This window comes from Ursus arctos, unplaced genomic scaffold, assembly GCF_023065955.2.
Source record: "Ursus arctos isolate Adak ecotype North America unplaced genomic scaffold, UrsArc2.0 scaffold_1, whole genome shotgun sequence".
NCBI classification, from domain to species: domain Eukaryota; kingdom Metazoa; phylum Chordata; class Mammalia; order Carnivora; family Ursidae; genus Ursus; species Ursus arctos.
In genome coordinates this window covers 55,276,605-55,301,503 of record NW_026622763.1, presented here as the reverse complement: position 1 = coordinate 55,301,503, position 24,899 = coordinate 55,276,605, and the positions used below count along the sequence as shown (strand labels likewise).

Below are 24,899 nucleotides of genomic sequence, written 5' to 3'. Positions count from 1 at the left end.
TGGGTTATTTATATGATGTTTGAACTATGGTAGTCCGCTAGGGGAAAATGCAACACACACACACAACAAAATCAAAACACAGGCTAGATAATAATATAATAAAAAGCAACAGCCATCAGGTGCCTGGGTGGTACAGTCAGCTAATTGTCTTGACTCTTGGGTTTTGGTTCAGGTCATGATCTCCGGGTGATGAGATCAAGCCCTGCATTGGGCTCCGTGGTCAGCACGGAGTCTGCTCAGAGTTTCTCTCTACCTCTCCTTCTGCTCTTTCCCCCAGCTTGCTCTCTCTCTCTCTCTCTCTCTCAAATAAATAAATAAATCTTGAAAAAAAAAAAAAGCAATAGCCTTGATGTTATAAACGGTCAACAATTCTGATTCTAATTTCTGAATTAGAACATTTCTCTTTCATAATTTCATGATGAAAGTATGAACGAATCCTAAGTTGATATATGGGTGCCCACTGGATGAGACCCTTACCCGCAAGTCCTTGAGCACTGCCAGAATGCAGAGCCATCACCGCCAGCAGATGGAGACTCCTGCTACAGAAGATCCCCCATCAAGAAACAGCCTCCGTCTATTAAGCTACGCAGAAATAGAAGGGTCTCCTTGGAACACAAATTAAAAAAAAAAAAAAAAGTTTTAAAAAAAGTTTAAGTAATTGAATATAAAAATTCCCTCAGAAGCATGACCTAATCATTCCACGTTTCATGCAACTTAGAGATGACATCTTTTTCCTTGAATGACTAGACATTAATCAGACAGACCTCCACACTTGAGAAGATAAATGCCAAGCAAAGAAAAGGAAGCCTTCTATATATTTACCTTACTGTTTAAAGCACAGACATTAGAAATGAATGAGATGTTTGACCATTTATCATACAGAGAGACCAATTGTCTTGCAGAAATTTTTATGTCAAACCACACCTGGCCATACATGTTTGTCTCTTGATTCATTAGCCCTAAATATCACATTGCAACATTGTTGGGCTTAAGCCAAAAGTAATGTGTTTAAAACTTCTTCCTTGCAGTCTTAAATTAGCTGCAATACTGGAAGAAAGAAAAAAGCTACCTTGATGATCCAAAACTATGAAAAATCTCAGTGTTATTTATTTAGTGTTTTGAACATATTATTTAATGGGGTTTGGGCAGTATATTGACCTTCCTAATGAGGTTTGACTAAAGCCAATATTAAAATTAATGTGCCCTCCCTGAGCACCCAGTGACAGAGTGTAATAGAAGCTGGCTCAGAAGGATCTATGTGGCAGAAAGAAGCAAGCCTGGCAATAAAATCTGGGCTTGGACAATCTGTATGCAGATGATCAAGAACTAACTCCATCACTGTTAGCAATTCCAGGAATCATCTTCTCAGACTAGACTCAGTGCTCACTGATCAGAATATATTGATAGGAAATATTGATTGCAGTGGTTATAGTTTATGAAAATGCAAGAAGAAAATATAAAAGATCCTGATAGTGGTTTTAAGTGGAAAGACCAGTACCACATGCATCTGAACTCCATGGTGGTTGAAAACCACCGCAGGGCAGTAATAATGCCTGGGACTCATCAGTCCTACAGCACATCTACGTTCTCTTCTAGGTCCTGCATGTTTTCCAGCCTTGCATGCATTCTTCATTATTATTAGGATGCTCACTTGCTAACTGACCTCCCCAGATAAGTCCTACTTCTCATCCCTAAGTATCACAGAATCACGCCAGCCCTCATCCCTGAGAGCACAACCAGTTCAGGCTGATGGCGACATAGGTGGTGAGTCATTTCCACCTCCCAACTTCTTTGTTTTGTCTCCTTCAATCCCCTTTCCCCCCCACCCCCGAATTATCCCCTGAATCACCCTGAGGTTGAAATGACTAATAATAGCTTATAGTGATACGAATATACCTTATGACACCTAGCAGATTCAAGGTAGCTTTCAGAGTATGGCTTTTAGTAGGAATAAGCCTGGCTTCTATTTACGTATGCTGACCGGTCACCTCATAACTGGGTGACTCTGGGTGAGTTATTTTACCTTTCTCAGACACAGTTTCTCAACTGAAAAAAATTGGGGATAAGGAATGAAAGTATATTCACAAATGTTTTAATACCAAGAGGTACTTCTTTGTATTAGAAAGGATGTAGATGGAATAGGGTTCTTCTCATTATTCTAAGTCTGGAGATTCAAATACTGTGTGTTCATCTCTTTAATATAGTCCATCCGGCTATTTCAAACTCCAAAGAGAATTTGAGAGACCAAATTACCCAATTCATCCTCAGAGAACTACATTTACACTGGCTGCCTATTCCACTCCCAAACAGGATAATTCCCATCTCCAACCCTTTTTGGTGAAATCCCTTGGCCGTGTTCTCCGAGCAGACGATTACAGATGTTCTCCTTCTCTTTGTATTTGAATCCTCAGCCTAAGCAGACAAAGCAAGCAGGCTGGGAAAGCAGAGAGCATGCCAGGAAAGGACGAGGACTGATTTTCTGTTGAACTTGCCTAACTTCCACTACATGTTTAAGATACCAAAATAGTTCTTCAAATATGCTTGCAAATGGTGGCACTGCCCTTGAATATGTTCCCCCGGCTCCCATCTGAGTCAGTGTAATGAGTCTGCATTTTATAAGAGCTGAGCCTGGTCCAAATGGAACCGTGTAACTGTTAGAAAGATTAATGGACTGCATCATCCCACAGTTGACTATAAACTTCTAATTGTGTGAATCTCAGTGTGGTGTCTAGAGCTAAATGGGAGCCTGCTTCCTCAGTCACTAATATCCACTGATATTTTTCATGATTTTTCTAATGCCAACCCTAGGTACATCAGGGCTGGGCAGACCCCTGAGGAAAACAACAACTTTTGTTGTAGGTACTTGAGAGCAGTCATTATCACTGTTGCCAATTAATTCATCAATCTGTGTTTACCAAGCTGCCACTGAGAACGGGGACCGGCACTGAGCCTGCTGAGTGAGGGAAGGACGGAGGAGTCTATGAAGACAGCCTCTGCTCCAGAGCAAATGTAAATACGAGCCAAGAGATCTCCATCTGAGTGGGGACTATGTGACATCAAGCAACTCCCTTACCCCTCTGAGCCTTAAACTGGGAAGCAGGACACCCACCACGCCACCTACCTGAAGAACAACGGACACGATGTGTGTGTGAACACGCTTGGGAAAACATGAAGCTGGACACAAATGAAAGCATTCATCGTGACCTATAACAGAAAACACAGACCCTGTAGATCTAAGGAGAAATCAGGTTAACTTGCGTATATCTGCACCATTCTCTCCCTTATAAATTCTTGCCCCTCTCTTTTCACATTTCAGAACATTTTGAGTGGCTTATCCACATCAGCAAACCCCCACTCTTTTTCAGCTTTGAAACCATGTGTGGATGCTTCTTTAAGTTATACTTGCTTTGTCCTTGACAGAACCACATTCTATTAAACGGACTGTCAAGTACTGGCCCCTGGTTGGGATTGAGGGAAAGCTAGAGAGGACTTCTTTCCTCTACCCCCACCCACCTGTTCCTTCCCCTACTCCCTCTTTTTCTGGCTTCCTCTGAATGGGAAGCACAGAGCTCTCAGCCCTGTGATGCCCCTCCATCACACAAGAAACTAGACCATTAAGCGGAAGCCACGTAACCGCTGGGTCCTTCATCCCAGACACCCAACTGTGTGAGTTGCATTTCATCACTTTGCAGAGCTGCCCCCTCTCCTTCCTTATGGCTGCATTAAGTGAACAGATTCCCTTATGTTTGAAAGAGTCTTTTCTTGTCAAGAAATTAAGGAAAGAGGAACATTAGTTATGTATGTTGCTACAGTGTGTTGTGAAACTTGGGAGGGCATAATGCTTATTGGCAAATAGGACTGCAAGTCTCCAGAGTTAATCAAGTTGCTGAGGTTTTCAGGATCCGGATGTTGGCAGAATTTCCTTACGCTCCTATGCCAGTTTAGATGTTTAACTATCTAGGGAACGGTAAATATAGAACATACAACTACAGCATGAAGAAAGAACCGTGGCTGCAGTCCTGTCCAACCAGCTTGTCCCTTAATTCCTCAGAACTGCCCTTTTGACTAGACGGGGAATAAGATCTATACCCTCCTCGGTCCTAGAAAGGGCTTTGCTGCCACTCTCAAAAGGGTTCAGGCATTTCTTGCCACCTCATTCATAACAATCTAATGTATGCTCTGTAGATCAGAGAAATGGGCTGATTAGGAACAGATTTGTGTAGATTCAAATCCGCACTTTGAGTGATAGAGAAGCTAAAGCCTATTGCACTCTAGGGTTTAGAAGTAACTCTGATTCTATCAACTGTCTCAAGCTGTTACAGGGGTTCTATAAAAGGACGGTCCCAACATAATGAGATGGCAAAAGGCGCAGTATCAGAATGCACCTGCAGTCCCCATAAAGCCCTTTATCGGAATATGGGAAGGTTGTGTGTGGACCAAGATGCCTTTACATATCACTAAAGGCAATGACAGCCAAGTTCGGGTCTTCAGACTTATCACCAAATGTTCTCTGTTGCTTCGCCCAAAGACAAGTAATAGGATGAAACCTGGTCCTGGGGAAGAAAGTGTGGGGAGGGGAAGTTAAAGCAGGAAAAAAATAACAGAAGGAAAAGATGCCTAATACTACCAAAATCCTGCCATTTGCAAACATAATTTTCTGTCAAATCTGGACTGTGTGAACTTAGGTAAGTGAACAAAACTCCCTGGTTGCTGCAGGGATAAGGGAGGAAATGGTTCAAGCCCCAGAGATCCAGAGGAAAGGGGCCTATGTTAGCTGAAGGAACTGGTGTTTTTCCTCTCATCTTTAAGAGTATAAATTGTGGAGGATATGAACAAACAAAAAGCCCAATGAGACTATTTATGAGGAGAAGCAATAAAACCCACACAGATAATGGATGACAGGGAGGGGGAAATGAACTTTCCAAAACAGAGTCCTAACACCGTCTTCGTGGGTGCAATGCACAAGATTAACGACGCCACCCTCAGACTCCTTGGTGGCATTTCAGGACCTTGCTTTACAGCTCCCTTTCATTTCACTGAGATGTAAATAATTGATAACTTGAAGGGACCCGAGAAACTCACTGCAACTGAACACAGATATTTTTTATGACATCAATTACAGGGCTAGTGACTTGATGAGAAAAGGAAAATATTTCAAACCGTACTTTAATGATCTCCACCAAGAACCCCTAGTGTTCCAAATGAAACGTGGGTCTCTAGGCCTTGTTGTTTTTCTTTTTCCTCCATTTTCCTCCTTATAGGGAACATAAGCTACCACTGAACAGAAAAGATGGTTAATTATGTCTATACTTTGCGGTGGTGGCTCGCCGGCCTCCTTGTTTGAATAGCGAAGGAAAGGCTTGGGAGAGCAGAAGACTTTGAGGGGAGCTCCCTTGGGTGTGCCCCGTCAGGGCCACAGGCTACATGACAAAGGTGGTGTGGAGCTGGGCTTGGCAACGGGGCTGCAACTGTAGTCGAGATTGTCATTTATGACATTGCAACAGCAGGGCACATTAACATGGTACGGTAAGCAGCGCCGTTAAGGCCGTTGAAAGGAAGTCAGAGTTCAAGTATTTGTGTGTGAGGCGCTTTATGTGGTGGCGACTTCTGGATTTATAGTTGTCAGGACGGGAACAGAAAGGTTGATTTGGCCTGAGAAGGGGTCTGTTCATGCTTGTGTCTGGTCGATTGTGAGGTCCAGTGCATTTTTCCTTTTTTCTGGCCAAACCCTGGCCAGGTTGCCCCTGATTGATCAGGAACGGCTAGAACCACGTCTGGAAGGTGACCCACAAACCCGACTACGTGGTGCAGTGGGAGTGTGCTCAGGGCTCAGGCGCGTGGGTCCTGAGGGAAGGGTGCTTTACGGTAGTATTGGTGCGGGAGGCCGAGAGGGCCTGGGGATGTCTCTGAATGAAGGGGGAAGCGGGTGGGGAGATGCGTCAAACCAATGCCAAGAACAATAAAATCCTGTTTTTCCGTGACTCATAACATACATTTGAATCCACCAACAAGTCAAAACACATACCTTGAAATATCATTACAGAATACAGGAAAAGTCTCCTGGAACCGGCTCGGAACAGGCGCTTGGGCGTGTTTCTCCTCTACTGGCATCACGGGTCGACTGCAGCATTTCTTGCTTTGGAGAGGCCCAAACCACAGAGGAGAGAACTTCTTTGGTCGGTTAGTTTGGAACTCAAGAGATCTGCCAAACTGCTTGCTCTCAAGTTGAAAAAGACACTGGTTGGCTGTCAGGCCAGAATTCTGAAGCCCTCATACTTTAATAAGGCAATGTAATTTTAAGCTTCCATGTCTTGTAAAGAGCTGTTCACTGGCTTGGCTCCTCAGCAGGAAGAAAGGGGGGTGAACGGTGCAATGAAAACAAGAATTCTTTCTCTTCCTTCCAATTTTTTGATACAAATACGCCCTTGTTTCTCTAGTTGCATTTCCTCGCCACTCTTCTATACTTTCCTAAAACTCTGCATCATCTGATGATGTCAAATAAGCTATAGGACGTAAGATCTGCAAAATGTCAGCAGCAAAGGGCTCCTTGTGGCTTTTTCTTCTGGCTTTTCTGTAAATGGCACCAGGAAAAATCAATCTATTTTTATGAGTCTTCCAACCCAACTGGGTCTACTTAAGAAAAATCTCCAGATGAAATTTATTGAGATGTTCCTAAAATGCCTCCTATTTACGTATCACAAATGAAACATTATTCAGAATTTGGAAGTGGTTTCTGGAGTATTTGAGTCTTTTCATTCTGAGCCTGAAGGAATAGTTCATAATGAAAACTTACCAATGGAGTCGATATTTTATCACAACTGTGTTAATTGGGGACTTGCTGACTTATCATTAATAAAGCATTTGGTTAGAAAATGATGTCCATATTTGATGGTCTGGTTAACTCTCTCCCCCCCCCATTTTATGCCACAATAACTGCCCAGTCTAATTGTTGCCCATAATGAATGTGTTAAGTTTTATAGCCTAAGTAATGCCAAATGACACAGTGTCAAGAAGATCTGGAGACAAGTTGGGAGGGTTTGATGGAAAAGGAAGTTGTGTGGTCCATGCCAACCTTGCTTGTAATTTTACTGGGTATTGATCCCTTTTTACATACTGATTTAGCGCCCTGAATTATGATGCAGTATTAAATTTAAATGCCACTTGAAAGCTTGTACCTCAAAGGTTGCTCTAAGTCACAACCATTTTTGACCCTACTGGTCTCTGCCTCTCTAGAGTGGGTGTTTTATTAGAACTGTCCATAAAAGACTGCGTGGCGCTGAGTTCTGCAGTGGAGACAACACACAGTGCTTTGTAAGCGTCTGGAGTGCCAGGAAGCAATGGGCGGTTTGATGTAACAAAAATATTCACAAAATCATAGTCTTGAAAGGAACTTTCAGAGATCATTCAGTCCAGTCTATTGCCTCTAGGTAGACCCGCACTTAACACATTCACTAAAACTTCAGAAAAGAGGATTCCACAGACTTCCTTGATAACAAAGTTCACTTTACAATAAGCCTAATCCTAGAGGAAATGTTCCCTATGCCTCCCCAAACCCCTGCACTTCATACTCATTTCTATTTCTCCTAAATTGAGGAGCGTTGAAATCCCACACAATCTACCACAGGAGGAAGAGGAGTATAATGTATTGGTCAAACTTTTCAAAAATTAGGAATCCTTAAATTTTTAATTAGGTAAAATGCATTACACTCCAGGTGTTATTTATATAGCTTCTATTTGCTGCATATGCACCAAGGCTATTTTTTTGAGTGCAATATGTCTGAACACCATGCTAGGCCTTTTTTTTTTTCTTCAGTCAGGCAAGCTGGATTGAGTTCTAGAGTCTCTTTTTAATAGTGTGTCGGTTAGTTGCCCATATTGCAAAACACCCCCTATATTCCTATAATCCTTAATGTCCAAATATAGAAAAGAAGGGGAGAGGGGCTGCTGGGTGTCTCAGTCGGTTAAGCATCTGACTCTTGATTTCGGCTCAGGTCGTGATTTCCGGGTGCTGAGATCCGGCTCCTGAGATCCGGCTCCTGCTTCTCTCCCTCTCCCACTGTTCCTCCCCCTGCTCTCTCTCTCAAATAAATAAATAAAATCTTAAAAAAAAAAAAAAAAGATTCTCTCTCTCCCTTTGCCCCACCCCCCATTTTCAGGGGCTTGCTCTCTCTCTCTTAAAAAAAAAAAAAGGAAGGGAAGAGAGGGAAGGAAGGATAGAAAGAGAGACAGAGAGAGAAAGAGAGAAGGGGAAGAGGGAGGGAGGGAGGAAATTATTCATCCATTGATTTTAGATCTGCATGGAACTCACTCCCACACTTTTTGAGTCTGATGTGTGGTCATCCTGTTTCTCATTGCTCAGCACAGAGGCAATGCAGGGAAAGGGGAGGGAGCAAACAGCCAGTGGACCACAGATGGCTTTGTGTTCCATGCAGGACCATGGATAGCTTTGTGTTCCATTGCTGGGTCTAGATTCCAGAAGATCACGGAAGAGCACAGAGAAGATAATGGGAGAACAGAAGGTGATTTATTTATGGCAATCTAAGATGAGTCCTTTCTTGCTCCCTTTCCTTCCAATGCCATAGGCAAATCTACTAATTCTTCCCTTACAATAGTAAAAGAACAAGACCAAAATAAGGTTAAGGTGTAGATTTTCTCTTCTGCAGTATGAAAATATATAGGTTTCAGAAATGAAATAGTTTAATTATATCTGGAATCCCCATTAATTGATGGTATTTATTAAAATGCAATACTTCATCAGGTTTTATAAAGAATTAAACTATGGACCTCTAACAAGTATAACTTTTTATTTCAATCAACTGGCTCACTCATTTTCACTGTACCATATGTTTTACACAATGATCACATTTAATCTTCACCCAATGGAATAGGCAGTTGTTCTCAAAGTTTGGTTCCTGGACCAGCAGCATTACTCAGGAACTTGTTAGAAACATAAATTTACAGGCCTCACCTCAGACCTACTGAATCAGAAACTCTAGGGATAGGACTAGCCACCCATGTTTTAAAAGCCTTCTGGGTGATTCCGACACACACCACAGTTAAGAATCACTGGGTTATGGAGTATTCCCATTCTAGAGTTAAGAAAATTAAGGCACGAAGAGTTGAAGCAATTTCCTGAAGACCACACAGCTAGAAAGTAGTCAAGGCTACATGATTCCAAAGCCCTTGCTCTCTACTATGAGATTATGCTGCATGATGGACTCAGTTTACTTGGGAAACCAGTGTCAAGAATATAGACAAATAAGAAATAATACTCCAGAGAAAGAATTTGGATTTGGTTGTTGTTGTTTTTTTTTTTTTTTTAAATCAACAACATATGGCTTAAAACATGTCTTGCTTGGCTGAATTTCTATCTATAAAATTCTTTTTTTTTTTTTTAAGATTTTATTTATTTATGTGACAGACAGCCAGCGAGAGAGGGAACACAACAGGGGAGTGGGAGAGGAAGAAGCAGGCTCCCAGCAGAGGATCCTTATGTGGGACTCGATCCCAGGACTCCGGGATCACTCCCTGAGCCGAAGGCAGACGCTTAACGGCTGCGCTACCCAGGCGCCCCCTCTATCTATAAAATTCTTGAACTGAAAAAGTTTTGATTCAAACTGCTCAAGTCAAACATCAGGTAGGTGATGGGTAAAAATGCCCGGACTCAGAAGTCCAGTGAGCAGAGAGCTCCTGTCCCATGTGACAAGGCAGCCACTGGACTCAATGCCAACAGAACCATGCTACGTCAAAATAATCTCTTAAGAGAAGTCAGGAATCCAAATTTGTGAGGGAAATCTTGCAACTTTACAACATTAGCTACTAATTCATGAATTTTGAAAGAATGATGCAGGTTTTTAAAAAAACATAGGTTTTGCTTACAAGATGCCATTTTGCAACCTCTCACTGAGAAATCCTCATAACATTTAATGAACACAGATCAAAAGACTGAGGGGATATAAGGTTTATGGAAAATATGTGTGGGGAGAAGTGTGGGAAATTGACTTCTGGAACTGTGTTAACTGATCACATTATCAAAAGTGGACCTAACCTTATGGCTATGTCATAGTGACCCATTTTATTAATTCACAGCTTGGAACAGTGTTTCATAATACCACTGTATTTGTACAATCTTCACTGAGATCCTGTGACTGCAGACTCTGGTTTCACAAGCAACTGTTTGAGTGAATGTTGGAAAACAAGCTTTTGAGGCATATGTCAAGTGTTTATGTGGGCACCATTTAAAAATCTCATTGAGAAAGCCACTCTATGGACTGAAAAACATTCAGAGGAAGCAGGTTTGGAAAGGTTACTGCAAAATCCATCTCAACTGCAAACAGAAGTGATTTTAATGCCTGTTATTTTGGAAGCAGTTCAAAGTTGTTTTTTCCATTGTAAATAGCATTAAAGTGCTCTGTGGAAGCAAGTATTACTTTGTTCTTGGCCCACTGCACTTCAGTAATGGCTCTTATACACTGAAGGCACAACAATAAGACTCAGGAAGTTATGCACAGTATATCAGGGACAGCAGAGGAGAAGTGGGAGGGGAGAGGAGGTCATATGGTAAGTATAGAGAAGAAAAATTTGGGGGTGGAGATGCTGTGCATGTGAATACCAGCCAAGACAGGGAACATCTGGAAAACCTGCTCTGTATTATGTGGTCATTCCACAAACTTTTCCAAGGAATCACATAAGGAGAATATTACATTTTAATTAGAGTTGGGATTGATCCAGAGAAAAGGGGGGGAAAGGATGGTTTGGTGAACGAACTGCATTTTAGTTTGGCTGCGGCCACGAAATACAATTAACCACTTAGTTCCCTCCAGAGGTGCTCAGCCTATTCCAACGGCTCAGTGACTTAATGAAACACACACTGGACTCTTGCTTAGCCCTAACCTGTAAAAGGAGAGCAGAAGCAATGGGTGAGTGTCAATTGAAGAAAAGAGGTCAAACCTGGGACCTTTTTGTGGGGATGGCCCCAGAAAGCCAATGGGATATCCTTATCACTCCCTTCCTTCCTTATTTATGTTACATAGCAAGTTTATCAGTTATTCTCTGAAAGTAAAAGGTAACAGGGAAAAAATAGATATATGAATGTAATGAGGTATGTAATTATTTAAGATAATATTCTGTTTCATTTTATGAGAAAATACAACTATTGTGCCAAGAGATAAAATATACCGCACGTCTGGAATCCTCCTTAATAGAAATTAAATTCACTTTAAATGCTTATAATTTATCAATTTTCTAGTTAAGCATCTCAAAATTTAAATTTAATACGTTTAATATTATTAGAAAGGAGTGAAATAAATATTTCTTAGAACTCTGTCGTTGTTGTGTACAAATTCATCTTTGTACATTTATTGAGCTCAAACTACATAGTGGGAACTGTCCTAGAGGAACCAACCCCTCCACTCAAGGGACTAACAGTCAAGTAAGACAGACAAGGCAGAGAACTTTGAAATGTTAATAACAATACAAGACAATGATATATATAATGGCAGTCGGTAAGTTGCTGAGCGGTAGAGAAAGCAGGGGTGGCTTCCTGAGGAAAGTAGCATTTGTCTGGTCCTTGAAGCCTGAGTAGATAAGTGGAAAGGAGAGAAAGGATCAAGCAGTGAGTGGGCTATGCTCTGAGCCAATGTTCAGGAAGGCATTAGGAGTGTTCAAAGGGCACACCCAAGTGGCTGAGAAGAGGCTCCTGGAGGTGACACAGGGAGGGTGATATTTTAAAGGAACCAGTGGCCAGAGTGTATAAGGCATTGTCAAATGCCCTAGATAAGGCATTATATAGGGACTGTAGAAGACTTTGTTTGAGGAAGGATCCCTGGTGTAGGGAAGGAAGGCTTATAATTGAAAAGGACTCAAAATGAGTAACTAGAGATTTCAGGAGTACACATACTAAACATATACCAGGAATCCACAAACGTGGGATACTTCCAAATGACTAAGGGATGTTTTTTCTTCAATGGTATCTCTGTGGCCCATTACAGTTGGACTTGATGATGTCCACTGTGATTTCTATGTTTCCCTTCCTCTATACCCCAGGCCCCAAATTATTATGCCATCTGAAATAGTCTAAATTCCTGACCCCTTGCATTATTGACCCCATGCCAATAACATGTCAACTCCTTTTCTTTCCTCTTCAAGCATATCTTCTCCAGACAGTATTTGGCCCTTGTACTTGAGCTACAGACTTTCCAAAAGTTGGAGAAATCTTGCAAAGAAGGAACATGGTATCTGATTCTTGAAATTACCCTCCCTCAAACCTCTTCCAGCTGCTGTGCATATACATACTGCTTGATTTTATTTAATAAGAAAGCTCAAATGTTTCCCAATTCAGAACATAACCCTGCATGCTGTTCCCTCTAGTCTAACCAGAAATCCCATTCTCCTCCTCCTCTAACTCAATAAACCAAATCTAATTGGAGAATAATTATAAAATACACTGATGTGCAATTTGTTTCACTAACCCAATAATTAATTAATATGCTACTTATGGTTCGGAAGAGCTCTTAAAACACAGCACAAATTCTACTAGATGAAAGAGAATACCAAAGACATAAACCAGGAGCAGCATCTTTACATAAGACAGGCCAGGAGAAAAAGACAAGATCTACTTGGCCTTTTTGAAACTATGGTGAGATTTGTTTCACCCCATCAAGGATTCTCCTTTTGCCCTTTTTTACATGTAAACTAGATTGTGTGTTTTGCAGATGAATGGGTAGCTGAATCCAGCTGGTGGATGGACTTTTTTGTTTAAGTTTTCCAAACACCAGATGCTTTCAGGTGAGAGAATAGTCCTAATCAATGGAGCCCATCTTCTATGGATTCCTGGGTGATTTAAGTACACAAGCTATGTTTGTCCCAGTAATACGCAACTCCTAGTTGCTTTGGCTTTCACACAATTGAAACTTGCAGCAGGAAATGCCTTGGATTTTCCTTTTCATTATTTAAAATGTACAGCATGCATAAATTGCTCTGGAGATTTCATTTTAAATGATTATAAACCTACCTTCTATTTGCCTTTGGAGAGGCAAGAGTTGAAGCTAAATCAAACTCTTTGTAATTACAGCAATGAACAATTATTAAATGATCACCAAATCTTTTTAAAAATCTTTTTTTTTTCTTTTTGGACAAATGAACATATTCCTCATAGCTGGGTGCAAGATTGTGAGTGACACCAGGCAATGGTCCACCAACGTACCTTCATAAGCTGTAGGATATTATGTTTTATTTTAATCCTTTCAACTCTGTCTTGTAAAATTGACTTATATCTTTAGAAGTGTCATGGACTCTTCTTCAGCGTACCCACCGATGGGAAGCTACAGTGTTTCTCATCTAAGGGTGAAAGAGCCTGAGATGATCCAGAATGGTTCACCTTTATATCCTCTTCTTCACAAGGCTCCTGGAAGCCTTTCTTTTAATCAGCTTCATTTCTTTGGCAAGGCATGCTTGAAGCATTTCCCTGGCTCAGCGTGGGTGTGCCTGTGTCAAAACCCTGTTTTCCTGGAGACCTCATGTTTGTGCAGCAACACAGTTCACTTTGGCAGGCCAGCACCATACATGACGAATAAGGACTCAAAACCTACAAGTTCAGCTGATTTCCAATCTAAGGCCCATACGAAGGAAGTTGTAAATCCGCCGCAATGTGGTTCTTTGCAGGGTCTGCATTTATGAGTACTGCTTTGTATTTTTATTGCTTTTAACATGAGGTTTGAAATTCAGCTGAGAATTGCCTCATTTTATAAAAAACAACTTAATCAATTGTGTACCTATTGTTTGCAACAAAGGATGTACTACACGAAGTCATTGTCTTTTTAATCCACGTTTCTTTTACGTGGCTGTTATGTCCAAATGGGAGAGGCTTTCTGCTCAAACACAGCGGTTAACTACTCAAATCCCTTCCTTCAGTGTGTCACCTGATCCTTTTAATCATGCAGTAGAAATCTCCTGAACCTGGCAAAAAGAGCAATATTTATGCAAGCTTACTTTTTTAGGAACATGGACCTTTTTTGAGAAATTCTTTTTATCTTTCAAAACAAAAATACCAGTTCATTTTACAGCCATGGGATTTTCCTTAACAGAGAATTCGTCAAGCCAAATACTTTGGACTTGTCCCGTGTCGATTCATGAAAGGAATGCTGATTAGGAAATTCCATTTATTATATGAAGCCATATTGGACAAAGATAAGACAAACTTGCTTAAATGAATTACTATTTGGAGGAATTTCCAAACTATAGAAAACTGAAAGGAACAACTCCCTTCCTCTCTAACTCTTTAAATCCTGCACTGTCCATCCTCAATGGTACTATCATATTTCAGATTTTAACTGTCTAGAGCCTATTGGAAAATATTTTTACCTGTTTTTCTCATCCTATAGAAACCTCATCATGGCATAATACGTGCATGGATTTTTTTAAATAAAGATGATTATAACAATAAGGCACACGGAAAGATGCATTCAACGCTGGAAAGCATCAAACAACCTGATAAAGTAGATTAAAATAGATTACAGACTTCCTACAGATCATTTTAATAGAGGCTAAAATATGCAAGGAACACAGTGGTTGCTTAATAAATGTTTAAAGATGTGATGATAAAGTTCACATAATACAATGCTTCTCAAACATTTTTGTAAAAGAGAATCACCTGAGGTTATGTTCAAAGTGTGGATTCCTGAGCCTGTCCCCAGAAATTCTGATTCGGTAGTTGTGGAGTGCGTCCCAAGAATCTACAGTTTTGACCGACACCCCAGGTAATCCAGGTGTTGCTGGCCCATGGGCCACACTTTGAAAAAATACTGCTATGGGGCATGAATTGTAAAGAAAGCAAGATTTATTTCCCATAAGTACAGAGCACTTCACAAAGCAATAGGGTGACAAAATGCTTGCCGAAGAGCAGCAGGAACATCGCCAACCTGGAAGGATAGGAAATTCTGTTCATTTGTTCGTTTACTCATTCCTTCATTCTTCAAATTCCACTGAGCACCAACGACAAAGAATTTATTGGCTTGCCAGGTCCTGTGGCTGCTCTGTGAACCCCAGGCACAGTCAGGGGTGAGCCCACAGGAAAGCCCATTGTCAGATGAAGACTCACCATGCAGAAGAGCATTCTTTTTCTATTCGAATTTTCCTTTCTTTGAGGGCACTAGTCATTATTCCACGAACACATGGTCCTTGCTTCCAGAGAGGGCCCACACGAACACCTGCATTCTGCTTCCTCCTTTCAGCGCTCAGAGCACTCTTTGATTCTGGAGGTCGAAGCAGTTGGCTTTGAGCTTGAACTCATCATATGACTTGACATCAGGCTGGACTATCTTTAGTTTGGTTTTGTTAGGTTCTTTTACTGAGATATAATTGACATATAACATTGTATTAGTTTCATGTATACAACATAATTTGATATGTGTATATTGTGAAAGGACCACCACACAAAGTCTAGTTAACATTCATCACCACACAGTGTTTTCCTTGTGATGAGAACTTTTAAGATCTACTCTCTTAAAACTTTGAAATAAGTAATACAATATTGTTAACTATAGTCACTATGTGTACATTATATCCTTAGTTCAGTTCAGTTTTTGGTTTTTTTTTTTTTTAGATTCCACATATAAATGAGATCATATAATATCTTTCTCTGAATCTTTGTTTTGATGACAGGGGTACAGCATGGAAGCCAGTTTAACACCACCTCAGGCAAAGTGGGGAAGTTCTGTATTGGGGAAGTTGATATTATTTTTTTCAACAAAGAGTTAGTTTTCTACTGAGGATAAGCTAATGATGTCATATAACTCACTTTCAACATATATTGCTTTTTCCCTTCAATCTAAAGGCCAGGCCAATTAAATTTAGCCTTTAAAATAGACTACATTCCAGATTCCTTAGAACTGTATGAAAATAAATCACGTTTAATACCACCATATGTGCTACCTGGTATATAGCTCAGATAAATAGTATTCTCAAGAAAGCTCTGATACAGGGTATTATTCACATAAAATGGTAGAATGTACATTGCCAACCAGTATGGAAGACAAAAGTGGTCTTCTTGTTCTAAGCCTTGAAACCCCGACTTAATGCAGTGTCTTGAGGTAGGATTTGTTAACTATCAGATGCTAGAAACTTTCAATTCAGTTTTATATCTTGAAAAGTTCTATTTCCAGAAATGGTAGGATAGTTTTTCAGACCAAATTTCCTGCAGAAATAACCAAAAATATTGGATAAAACATTAACATAAAAAGTCTCATAAATGTATCAATAAGCTGACAAGGCTGTAAGGAACTACCAGGCCAAAATCTAAGCGAAAGAAGATACAGAAGAAAGAAGGCCTGAGCATCACAGATGTTTTTATCCAGAAGGCATTTGCTGAGTTTTGTTGGTCTTATCCAGAGGTAGATAAAAGGCAAGGCTCAGGGCCAATGCAAGAGGGGAGCCTAAGAAAACTCCTTCCCCATATTAAATGGAGCCCAAGGACTACACCCTCAGAGAACATATCAACCAGAAGTGAACGAGCCTCCACTGTACCCATTTGTGAAGAAGGGAAGAAAAGTGGGGGAGGAGGGTGGCGGGAGGAAAGAGAAATCCATCTCTGAGATGTCTCAGCCACAGGCCAGCCCTTATGTGGATTTGTATTCCCTGGAAGTTTCAGAGAACCTCAAACTCTGAACTTGATTTAAAGTGGTAGAGGACTGGTAATGTCCGCAAGCACCAGGCAGAAACAAAACCTCCCTAGAGAATGTGCCTTTGTGACAAGCCTCAAACACTCCCACCAGTAACTTTTCAAAGACAATGACAAGTACACACACAAAAGTTATCAAACATACTAAGACAAGACACCATGAGCAAATTTGTTATCTGCTGGGTATCCCAAAATATTGCTCCAGAGAACAAAGATCACTAGGAGACAGGAAGACACCAGCTCTACTCCCCAAAGCAGGTGCCCTTTAATCCACTGAATATTTGATGAAAAGTTTCTTTAGCTAGAAAAGATTAAGATATCTGTTTAGGTATTTAGGGGACTATGGGTTTTCTTAATTACCTGACTCGGAGTGGCCATCCTTGACAACTAAGAAGCCAAACAGTAAAAGTCATCAAATTCCTTCAAGTAAGAAACTTATCTACTTGGAAGGAAACTTTATATGTGTGAGGAATTCAAATCTTTTTAAAAAACACAAGAGGAAAGATTTTAGTATCTTTACCCGTTTTCAGAGGCAAAAACTGAGGTATGAAACTGAATCCCAGGTGACAAGGAGGTCAGAGGCAGTACAGAGAAGTGGCCTATGGTCTCCTCTGGATTCTATATGGCACACCACATTAGTCCAACTGCTAAAATCTGAATTCATCAGGCCTTTTGATTTTGTTCATGTGTTTTAGATTCAAAAAATGTATTTTGCCAGAATTCTTAGCCCTTAATTTTTAAAACCATGTGTGTTTTAGGGTCAATTTAATCTGCATGTTTCCTATTTTCTTATAATTAAACCATCAAAATATTGTCCTTTAAAAACTATTTGATGTCCACAAAATCATCTGAGCCCTTTCAATAAGCTTCTTAAAAGGGTTTTTATCCCACTTAAAAACAGAAGTTGCACTGTGTTATGGGTGACCTGATGCAGAAACCAAGAATCCCCTTTAAATTCCAAAATCCTTGAAGTCTGAATAATTTCTGAACTTGGAGAAAATGAGTTCACCCATCGCTGAAGTTTCTGAGTCGCTAAAGAAGACATTTGGAGCAAAGATGAGTTCCATAAGAGGGGAAATCAGAGCTGCAGAAGAAATTGAAGGTATGTGAATTTTGCTTAGGCCCCTGAGGAATAGCTGGAAGCCTAACTTGTCACATTGCCATCCACAGAGCAAGAAAAAGCTCAAATGCACAACAAATGCTTGACAGGACTAAGAAGAAATGTGATGTCCATATGAAATAATATTTGCTCATAATGCTAAGAAAACAATGGAATATAAATGTATGGATTTCAGCACATCCAATTTGCTCTCTAGCATAATCCTCTGCTGTTGGCAGCCCATGGAAAACCCTTAATAATATTTACCAACATTGAATAATTAATTCCTCATAAAGGATAAATAGGATTTGTTATTCTAACACTAACTCCTATTACATAGAACTGCAGAACTGTGGTAGCAGGGCCAGTGGATGGAGGAGGTATTTTGTAGAAGGCTATGGACAGCAAACCAGGAAAGCGAGCTGGGCTTTGTAGGAAAGTCTCTCCCCTGCTCTGCTGGTGTTGACAAGAGCCCAAAAGCTGAGCAGCAGCTAGCATGCCTGTGAGGGGAAAGCTCTCCAGCCAGGCTCCAGGGTGCGTCCAGGAGGCATTTCCAGTGAACCCATAAATACTTCTGTTCTGAGCGGTTCCCAGCTCTTGGAGAGCACAGGCCTGTTATCGCTAAGCATCAAATACTGAACAGACAGGATGCAGGGGCTTCCCCACCAGGGGAGCTGGCACACGAGCTCTAAGGAAAAGGGATCTGAGTCTATTTCCTGCAATTGTTAGAGAAGGATGGTGGCCTGGCCCTTGGGTATTTAGAGTCCTGTGTACATTACTGTTCTCATGTGATCATTAGGATCTCAGCATATCCAGGCCTTAATCGTCTACCGAGAAATCCCCTCTGCTTAGGCACCTGAGAGAATTAAAAGTTTGATTTCTCTATAATAGCTAATAAAATACAGTTTTATTCATAATTTCAAAGCTCTAGAACATGCATTAAATAAGTCCTTTGTTAATGCTGTTGATTCTAACCACGACAGCAACAATAACAGTACCAATAAGCCTTACTGGAACAAGTGAGTTTAGCAAAGTTGCAGGTCAAACGTATTACTATACACTAGCAACACACTACTGGCACTTTTCAACAGCTTTGTTGAGGTACAATTCACATATAATGTACTGCCTATATTTAAAGTGTACAATTTGGAAAAAAATAAAGTGTACAATTTGATGAGTTTTACATATATCAGAGCATGTCTATACGTATGTGTATCTATATACATGAAACCATCACTACAATCAAGAAAATGAATGTCTCTCAAAAATTTTCTTTGTCTCTTTGTAACCCCTCCCTCTCACCCTTCTACGCCTTTACTCCACCCGCGTCTGTTTTCTGTTAATATAAATTAGTCTGTATTTTCTAGATTTATATACAGATGGAATCACAGACTATGTACTCTTTTTGGTTTGGCTTTTTTCACTCAGCATTATTTTAAGGTTCATCCATGTTGTTGCTTGGGGTGCTTGGACCTGCTTGGTTTTATAGGTGTATAGTTTTGATCAAATTTGAAAATTTGTTCAACCATTATTTCTTCAAATACTTTTATACTCCCCCTTCTCTCCTTCAAGTAATTGATAACACATACACTGGAACTCACTAGATCACTGACGCTCTAGGGATTTTTTAGGGTTTTTTTTCAGTCTTTTTTTATCTCTGAGTTTCAAGTTTTTATTGCTTCAAATTTACTAATTTTTTTTTCTCTTCAGCGTTCAATCTGCCATTAGTTCCATCCAATAAATTTCTCTATCCAGGCACTGTTTTCATCACTAGAAGCTCAATTTAGGTATTTTATTTTTACTGTTCATGTCACCACTTAACATTTTTCATCTTTCCTCTATTTTTTTGAACATATGAAATAGAATTATAGAACTTTTGATGTCCTTATCCACTAAATCTAATGTCTGGGTCAATTCTGGGTCAGCTTCAATTGGATAAATTTTCTCCTAATTTCACATTCTCCTTTGTATATCTGGTAAATTTTTATTGGATTCCAGACACTGTGAATTTTACCTTCTTGAGTGCTGGATTTTTTTTTTCATTCCCAAATACTCTTGAGTTTAGTTCTGGGATACACTTATCTTGCTTGGAAACATTTCAATCCATTTGGGTCTTGCTGTTAAGCTTTGTTAGGTAGGACCAAGCGTACCATTTAGCCTAGGGTTTATGAATTTTATGAGGTTTTTCTACCCTGACTGGTAGGAACAAAAACTATTTTTGACACTGTGTGAGTTCTAGGTATTGTTGACTCTAAACTCTTTAGCAGATCTTTCCCTGCTCTCTGATAGTTTCCTCTGCAGCATGCACTGATGATAGTGGACTTATAGGAGCTCTCTGCAGACCTCTGGGATCTCTCAGCATTGTTCTATTCTCTCCAGTACACTGACCTACAAACTCCAGCCATCTTGGCCTCCCTAAACTCCCACTTCTACTTCCTCAACTCAGGAAGACTGCTGGGCTCTATCTGAATTGCTGTCCCCTCTGCTATGACCTGGAAACACTCTCCAAGTGATGAGCCAGGCAATCACAGGGCTCGCCTTATTATTTTTTTTCCATCGCTCAAAAATCACTGTCTTTCATTGCCTGATGTCTCATGGCTTAAGAACCATTGTTTTATATATTTTGTTCAGCTTTTCAGTTGTTCCCATTGAGAGGATAGGATCAGTCCCTGTCCATCTTGGCTAGACATAAAAGTTCACAATTGGAAACTGAAATTTAAAATATATACTATTTATAATAGCATCAAAAATATAAAAATGTTAGGGAAAAAATTAATACAGTGTGTATAAAATCTATAAATTGAAGATTATAAAACATTTCTGAGAAAAACTTAAAATGGACCTAAATAAATGGGGAGATAAACTGTGTTTATCTATCAGAAGACACAGTATTGATGAAATGTCAATTCTCCCCAAATTGACCTATTGACTCAGTGCAACTTCAACCAAATCTCAGCAGATTTTTTTATAGAAATTGGCAAAATGATTTTAAAACTTCATATGGAAATGCAAATGAAGATGTAGGAAGTTGCATTATTCTAAAAAGAACAAATTTGGAGTAATTATGCTACCCAATTTCAAGACTTATTATAAAATTATAGTAGTAAAGATGGTGTGACATTGGAATTAATACAGATATATAGATCAATGAAATAGAATCCAGAAATAGATCCTCATATCCACGGCCAATTAATTTTCAACAAAGGTGCTAAGATGCCAATTTAATGGGATAAAGGATAGTCTTTTTCAGTAAAAAGATCCTGCAAGAATTGATCATGTGGGGGAAAATATCTAGAATCTACCTCACATCATATACAAAAATTAACTCAAAATGGATCATTTAAATGTAATATCTAAAATGATAAAACTTCTAAAAGAAAATATAGGAAAAAATTTCAATTTGAATTAGGAAAATGTTTCTTATATAGGACACACACAAAAAATGAGCCTCAGAAGAAAACCTACACCAAATTGGTCTTCATAAAAAATTAAGCTGTAATAAAGAGTCAAGGGGCGCTTGGATGGCAATCAGTTAAGCATCCGACTCTCGATTTTGGCTCAGGTCATGATCTCAAGGTCGTGAGATCAAGCCCCACATTCAGCTCTGCACTGCTGGGCAGTGGAGCCTACTTAGGATTCTCTCTCTCCCTCTCCCTCTGCCCTTTCCCTCCAGCCACTTCCCATAGCCCCCCACCCCAACTCTTCCCACTTGCATGCATGCTCTCTCTCAAAAAAAAAAAAAAAAAAAAAAAGTCCGACTCCATTTTGATGTTTGATTTTGACTGCTGACAGCTTTCAAACCCCACCATTTCACCTTTCCCTTCTGCCCCACATCTGGGCTAGCTGATAAGAAAGCCCAGGGGCTCCCACCTTTGTTGCCAAAAGGAAGTTCAAAACATGCAAACCCTGGCTCTCGTGCACAGGAACCCTCACGCCAGCTCCATTCCCCAAACACAGTACAAACAAAACGAGTCTCTTTTCCCTGTCTCTCTCAAGCCACTTCTGCTCCTGCTTAGGAGCCTGCCATGCTCTCCCCAGAAAGTCTCATCATTGAGTAACAATCCTTTCATACCTTCCTGGTGTGGTCTCAACACCGAAATCAAATTTGGTGGGGAGGAATCCATCCTGTTTCTATAGGATAACCACCCAGAATTTTTACGCTTCAAAAGGATCTGTTAAGAAAATGAAAAGGCAGGGGCGCCTGGGTGGCTCAGTCCTTAAGCATCTGCCTTCGGCCCAGGTCATGATCCAGGGGTCCTGGGATTGAGCCCCGCATTGGGCTCCCTGCTCGGCAGGAAGTCTGCTTCTCTCTCTCCCACTCCCCCTGCTTCTCTCTCTCACTGTGTCTCTGTCAAATAAATAAAATCTTAAAAAAAAAAAAAAAGAAAGAAAGAAAAGAAAGAAAGAAAAAGAAAAGGCAAGCCACAGACCGGGAGAAAATATTTGCAAGCACATTTCTATAAGGCGTGTTTATCTAGAATGTATAAAAGAACTCTTAGATCTCGAAAGTAAGAAAATAACCATTTTAAAAATTGGCAAAAGATTTAAACAGATTCTTCACTGAAGAAGGTATATAGATGACAAATCGTCATATGAAAGATGCTGAACATCATTCATCATTAGAGAAATGTAAGTTAAAACAGACATCATGGGGCACCTGGGTGGCGCAGTTGGTTGGGTGACAACTCTTGGTTTCAGCTCAGGTCCTGACCTCTGGGTTGTGGGATAGAGCCCCACTGGGCTCTGCACTCAGCGCAGAGTCTCCTTAGGACTCTCCCTCTCCCTCTGCCTCTCCCCCCTGACCTCTCTCTCTCTAAAATAAATAAATAAAAATCTTTTTAAAAAAAAAAAGATATCACTCCACAGCTGCTAGATAAACTAAAATTACAAACACCTACAATACTGAATATTGCTGGGGCTATGGAGCAACTAGAAATTTCATACATGAAGAGTGGAAATGCAAAATGGTGCAGCCACTTTAGAAAGCAGTGTGGCCATTTCTTATCAAATTAAACATATACTTATTATACAACCCAGCAATCCCACTTTTTTGGTATTTACCCAATAAAAATGAAAACATACACATACAAAGACTTGTACTCAAATGATTATAGTAACTTTCCTCATAATAGCCAGAAACTGGAAATAAGCCAAATGTCTACCAACTGGTCAATGGACAAACAAAATGTTATGTATCCACATAATGAAATATTACTCAGTAATAAAAGGGAACTACTGATACGTGCAACATTATGAATGAACATTAAAAGCATTATGCCAAGTGAAAGAAGCCAGACACAAAAAACTACACACTGCATGATCCAATTTATATAAAATTGTACAAAAGATTAAAGCAAGGATTTAATGGGAGGGAAGTGATGTCAACAGGGCACAATAGAATTTTGGGGGTGATGGAAATGTTCTATATCATCACTGTAGTGTCAGACATATGATTATATATATTTGTCAAAACACATCAAATCGCACCTTAAAATTGGCACATTTTATTCTATGCATATTATACCTAAATGAAAAATTTTTAAATTAATATCTATCATCTATTGATTGGTAAAACACTGTACTGGAATCTTTATATCGTTCTCAGTTTCATATACATTATCTTACTTGATCCTTGCACATTTTCAGAGCCAGCTTCTCCTTCTCCCTTTGCTGCTCGCCCTGCTTATTCTCCCCCACCCTTTCTGTCAAATAAATAAATAAAATATTTAAAAAAAGAATATCACCATGATGCATTTTACCATATCTGTGAGCCACTTATGCTATTATTTATTTAAATTTCTTTAAGCCTCTTATTTTTTGTATTTTTTCTAACTCTCAACAATAATGTCTACAACATCACAGGTTTGATAAGTTATACATACTTGTGATACAGACATCACAAGATGCAAAGGGGGACATTTTCTGCCACCTCAGAATTTGGGCTAAAGTTTCAAAGCTTTAAAAAACTGTGATAAGAAGTACCCCAGCAATCTAAAGCAAGGTGTCACTAGGTGGCCAAGCTGATTTTTTAGGACTATGAAAACAAGGTTGAAGATCTGTCAAGAGGAGACACCTTACAGAAGTAGACTGTACCATGGGGTCTTCCTTTCTTTCTTCAAGGCTCTTCTCCCTCCTCTTTAAGCAAAGAAATAGGGACTCAAGAAAACCATTCATGGAGACTGATGACACTTGTCACACATAGAGGCTGGCCTCTTACTCCCTAGCTGGGTGCCAGCTTTGGGCAGTTACAAAGCATTAGTGAATTCTTGGGAGAACCCCAAATTGTGTTCCTTGGAACTGGGAGGAACTGAAGAACTCCGAAAGCAAGAGGTTAGCTGGTGTTACCCCAAGCAGCAGCACAAGGAGAAAGGGTCAAGCAGAGCAAGCTGACTTGTATAAACGACAGCCAGAGCAAGGTGTGTGAGCACCTGTGAGCCACGTGTAGGATGCCCCAGCGAGCACTCGGGTTAGAGCTATCTTGAAAGGAAGCTGCCCAAGATCTACCTGCTGAGAGAACCCCGGGGGGAAAAGGCCAATTGGGATAAACTGCCAGAAGACAGGAGCCAAAGGAGTGTTCTACAAAGTTGGAGAGACAGTCCATCAGCTTCAGGGAATGGTCTTTAGTAGGCAAATCCAAAGGTCTCATAAAACCATGCCCAGTGGAAGCCAGCTTGGGCCTCTGTCATAAGGAAGGCAATGACCACAAGCTTACAACAGCTCCAGGCAAGCCAGTCATTCCATCTTCCTCTAAATCTCCTCCTCCTCCTGGCCTTGACACTGGAAGAGCCAGAGCAACATTGTGAATTGGAATCTATGAATCAAGGAGAACAAAATAAAACGTATTCCTTTTCCCTACTATTGGTCTTCAGGATCAAGGGTAAGACGGTGGATCATAAAAACTCTGAATTGGACGAGATTGAAATTTGGCTTTTCATGTGACTAGAATTTTTAATACGTGAACATGAGACTGTTCTCTCAATGAAAAAACTAATCACCTGAAAGTAATTTAAGAAGTTATGAAACTGGTCTAGAATATCATCCAGTAGTAGGACAAAGATCAGACAGAACAATTAGGAAGGCACTAAGGGAATTAAAACAATGCTATTTCCTAATTGTATGTTATGG

The 24,899-nt window shown here is 40.1% G+C and overlaps 1 protein-coding gene across 1 annotated transcript in view; it reads right to left on the bottom strand.

Annotated features, from left to right (window-relative positions):
• Nucleotides 1-24,899, bottom strand: part of LOC113248248 (uncharacterized) — a 144,974-nt gene that overhangs the window by 89,070 nt on the left and 31,005 nt on the right. The window contains exons 5-6 of the mRNA XM_057315990.1: nt 3,122-3,204; nt 478-605 (exon numbers count right to left, since the gene is read on the bottom strand). Of these exons, the coding sequence (XP_057171973.1) occupies nt 540-605; nt 3,122-3,204 (149 nt within the window). The 3' untranslated portion in view covers nt 478-539. The remainder of the gene's footprint in view (nt 1-477; nt 606-3,121; nt 3,205-24,899) is intronic.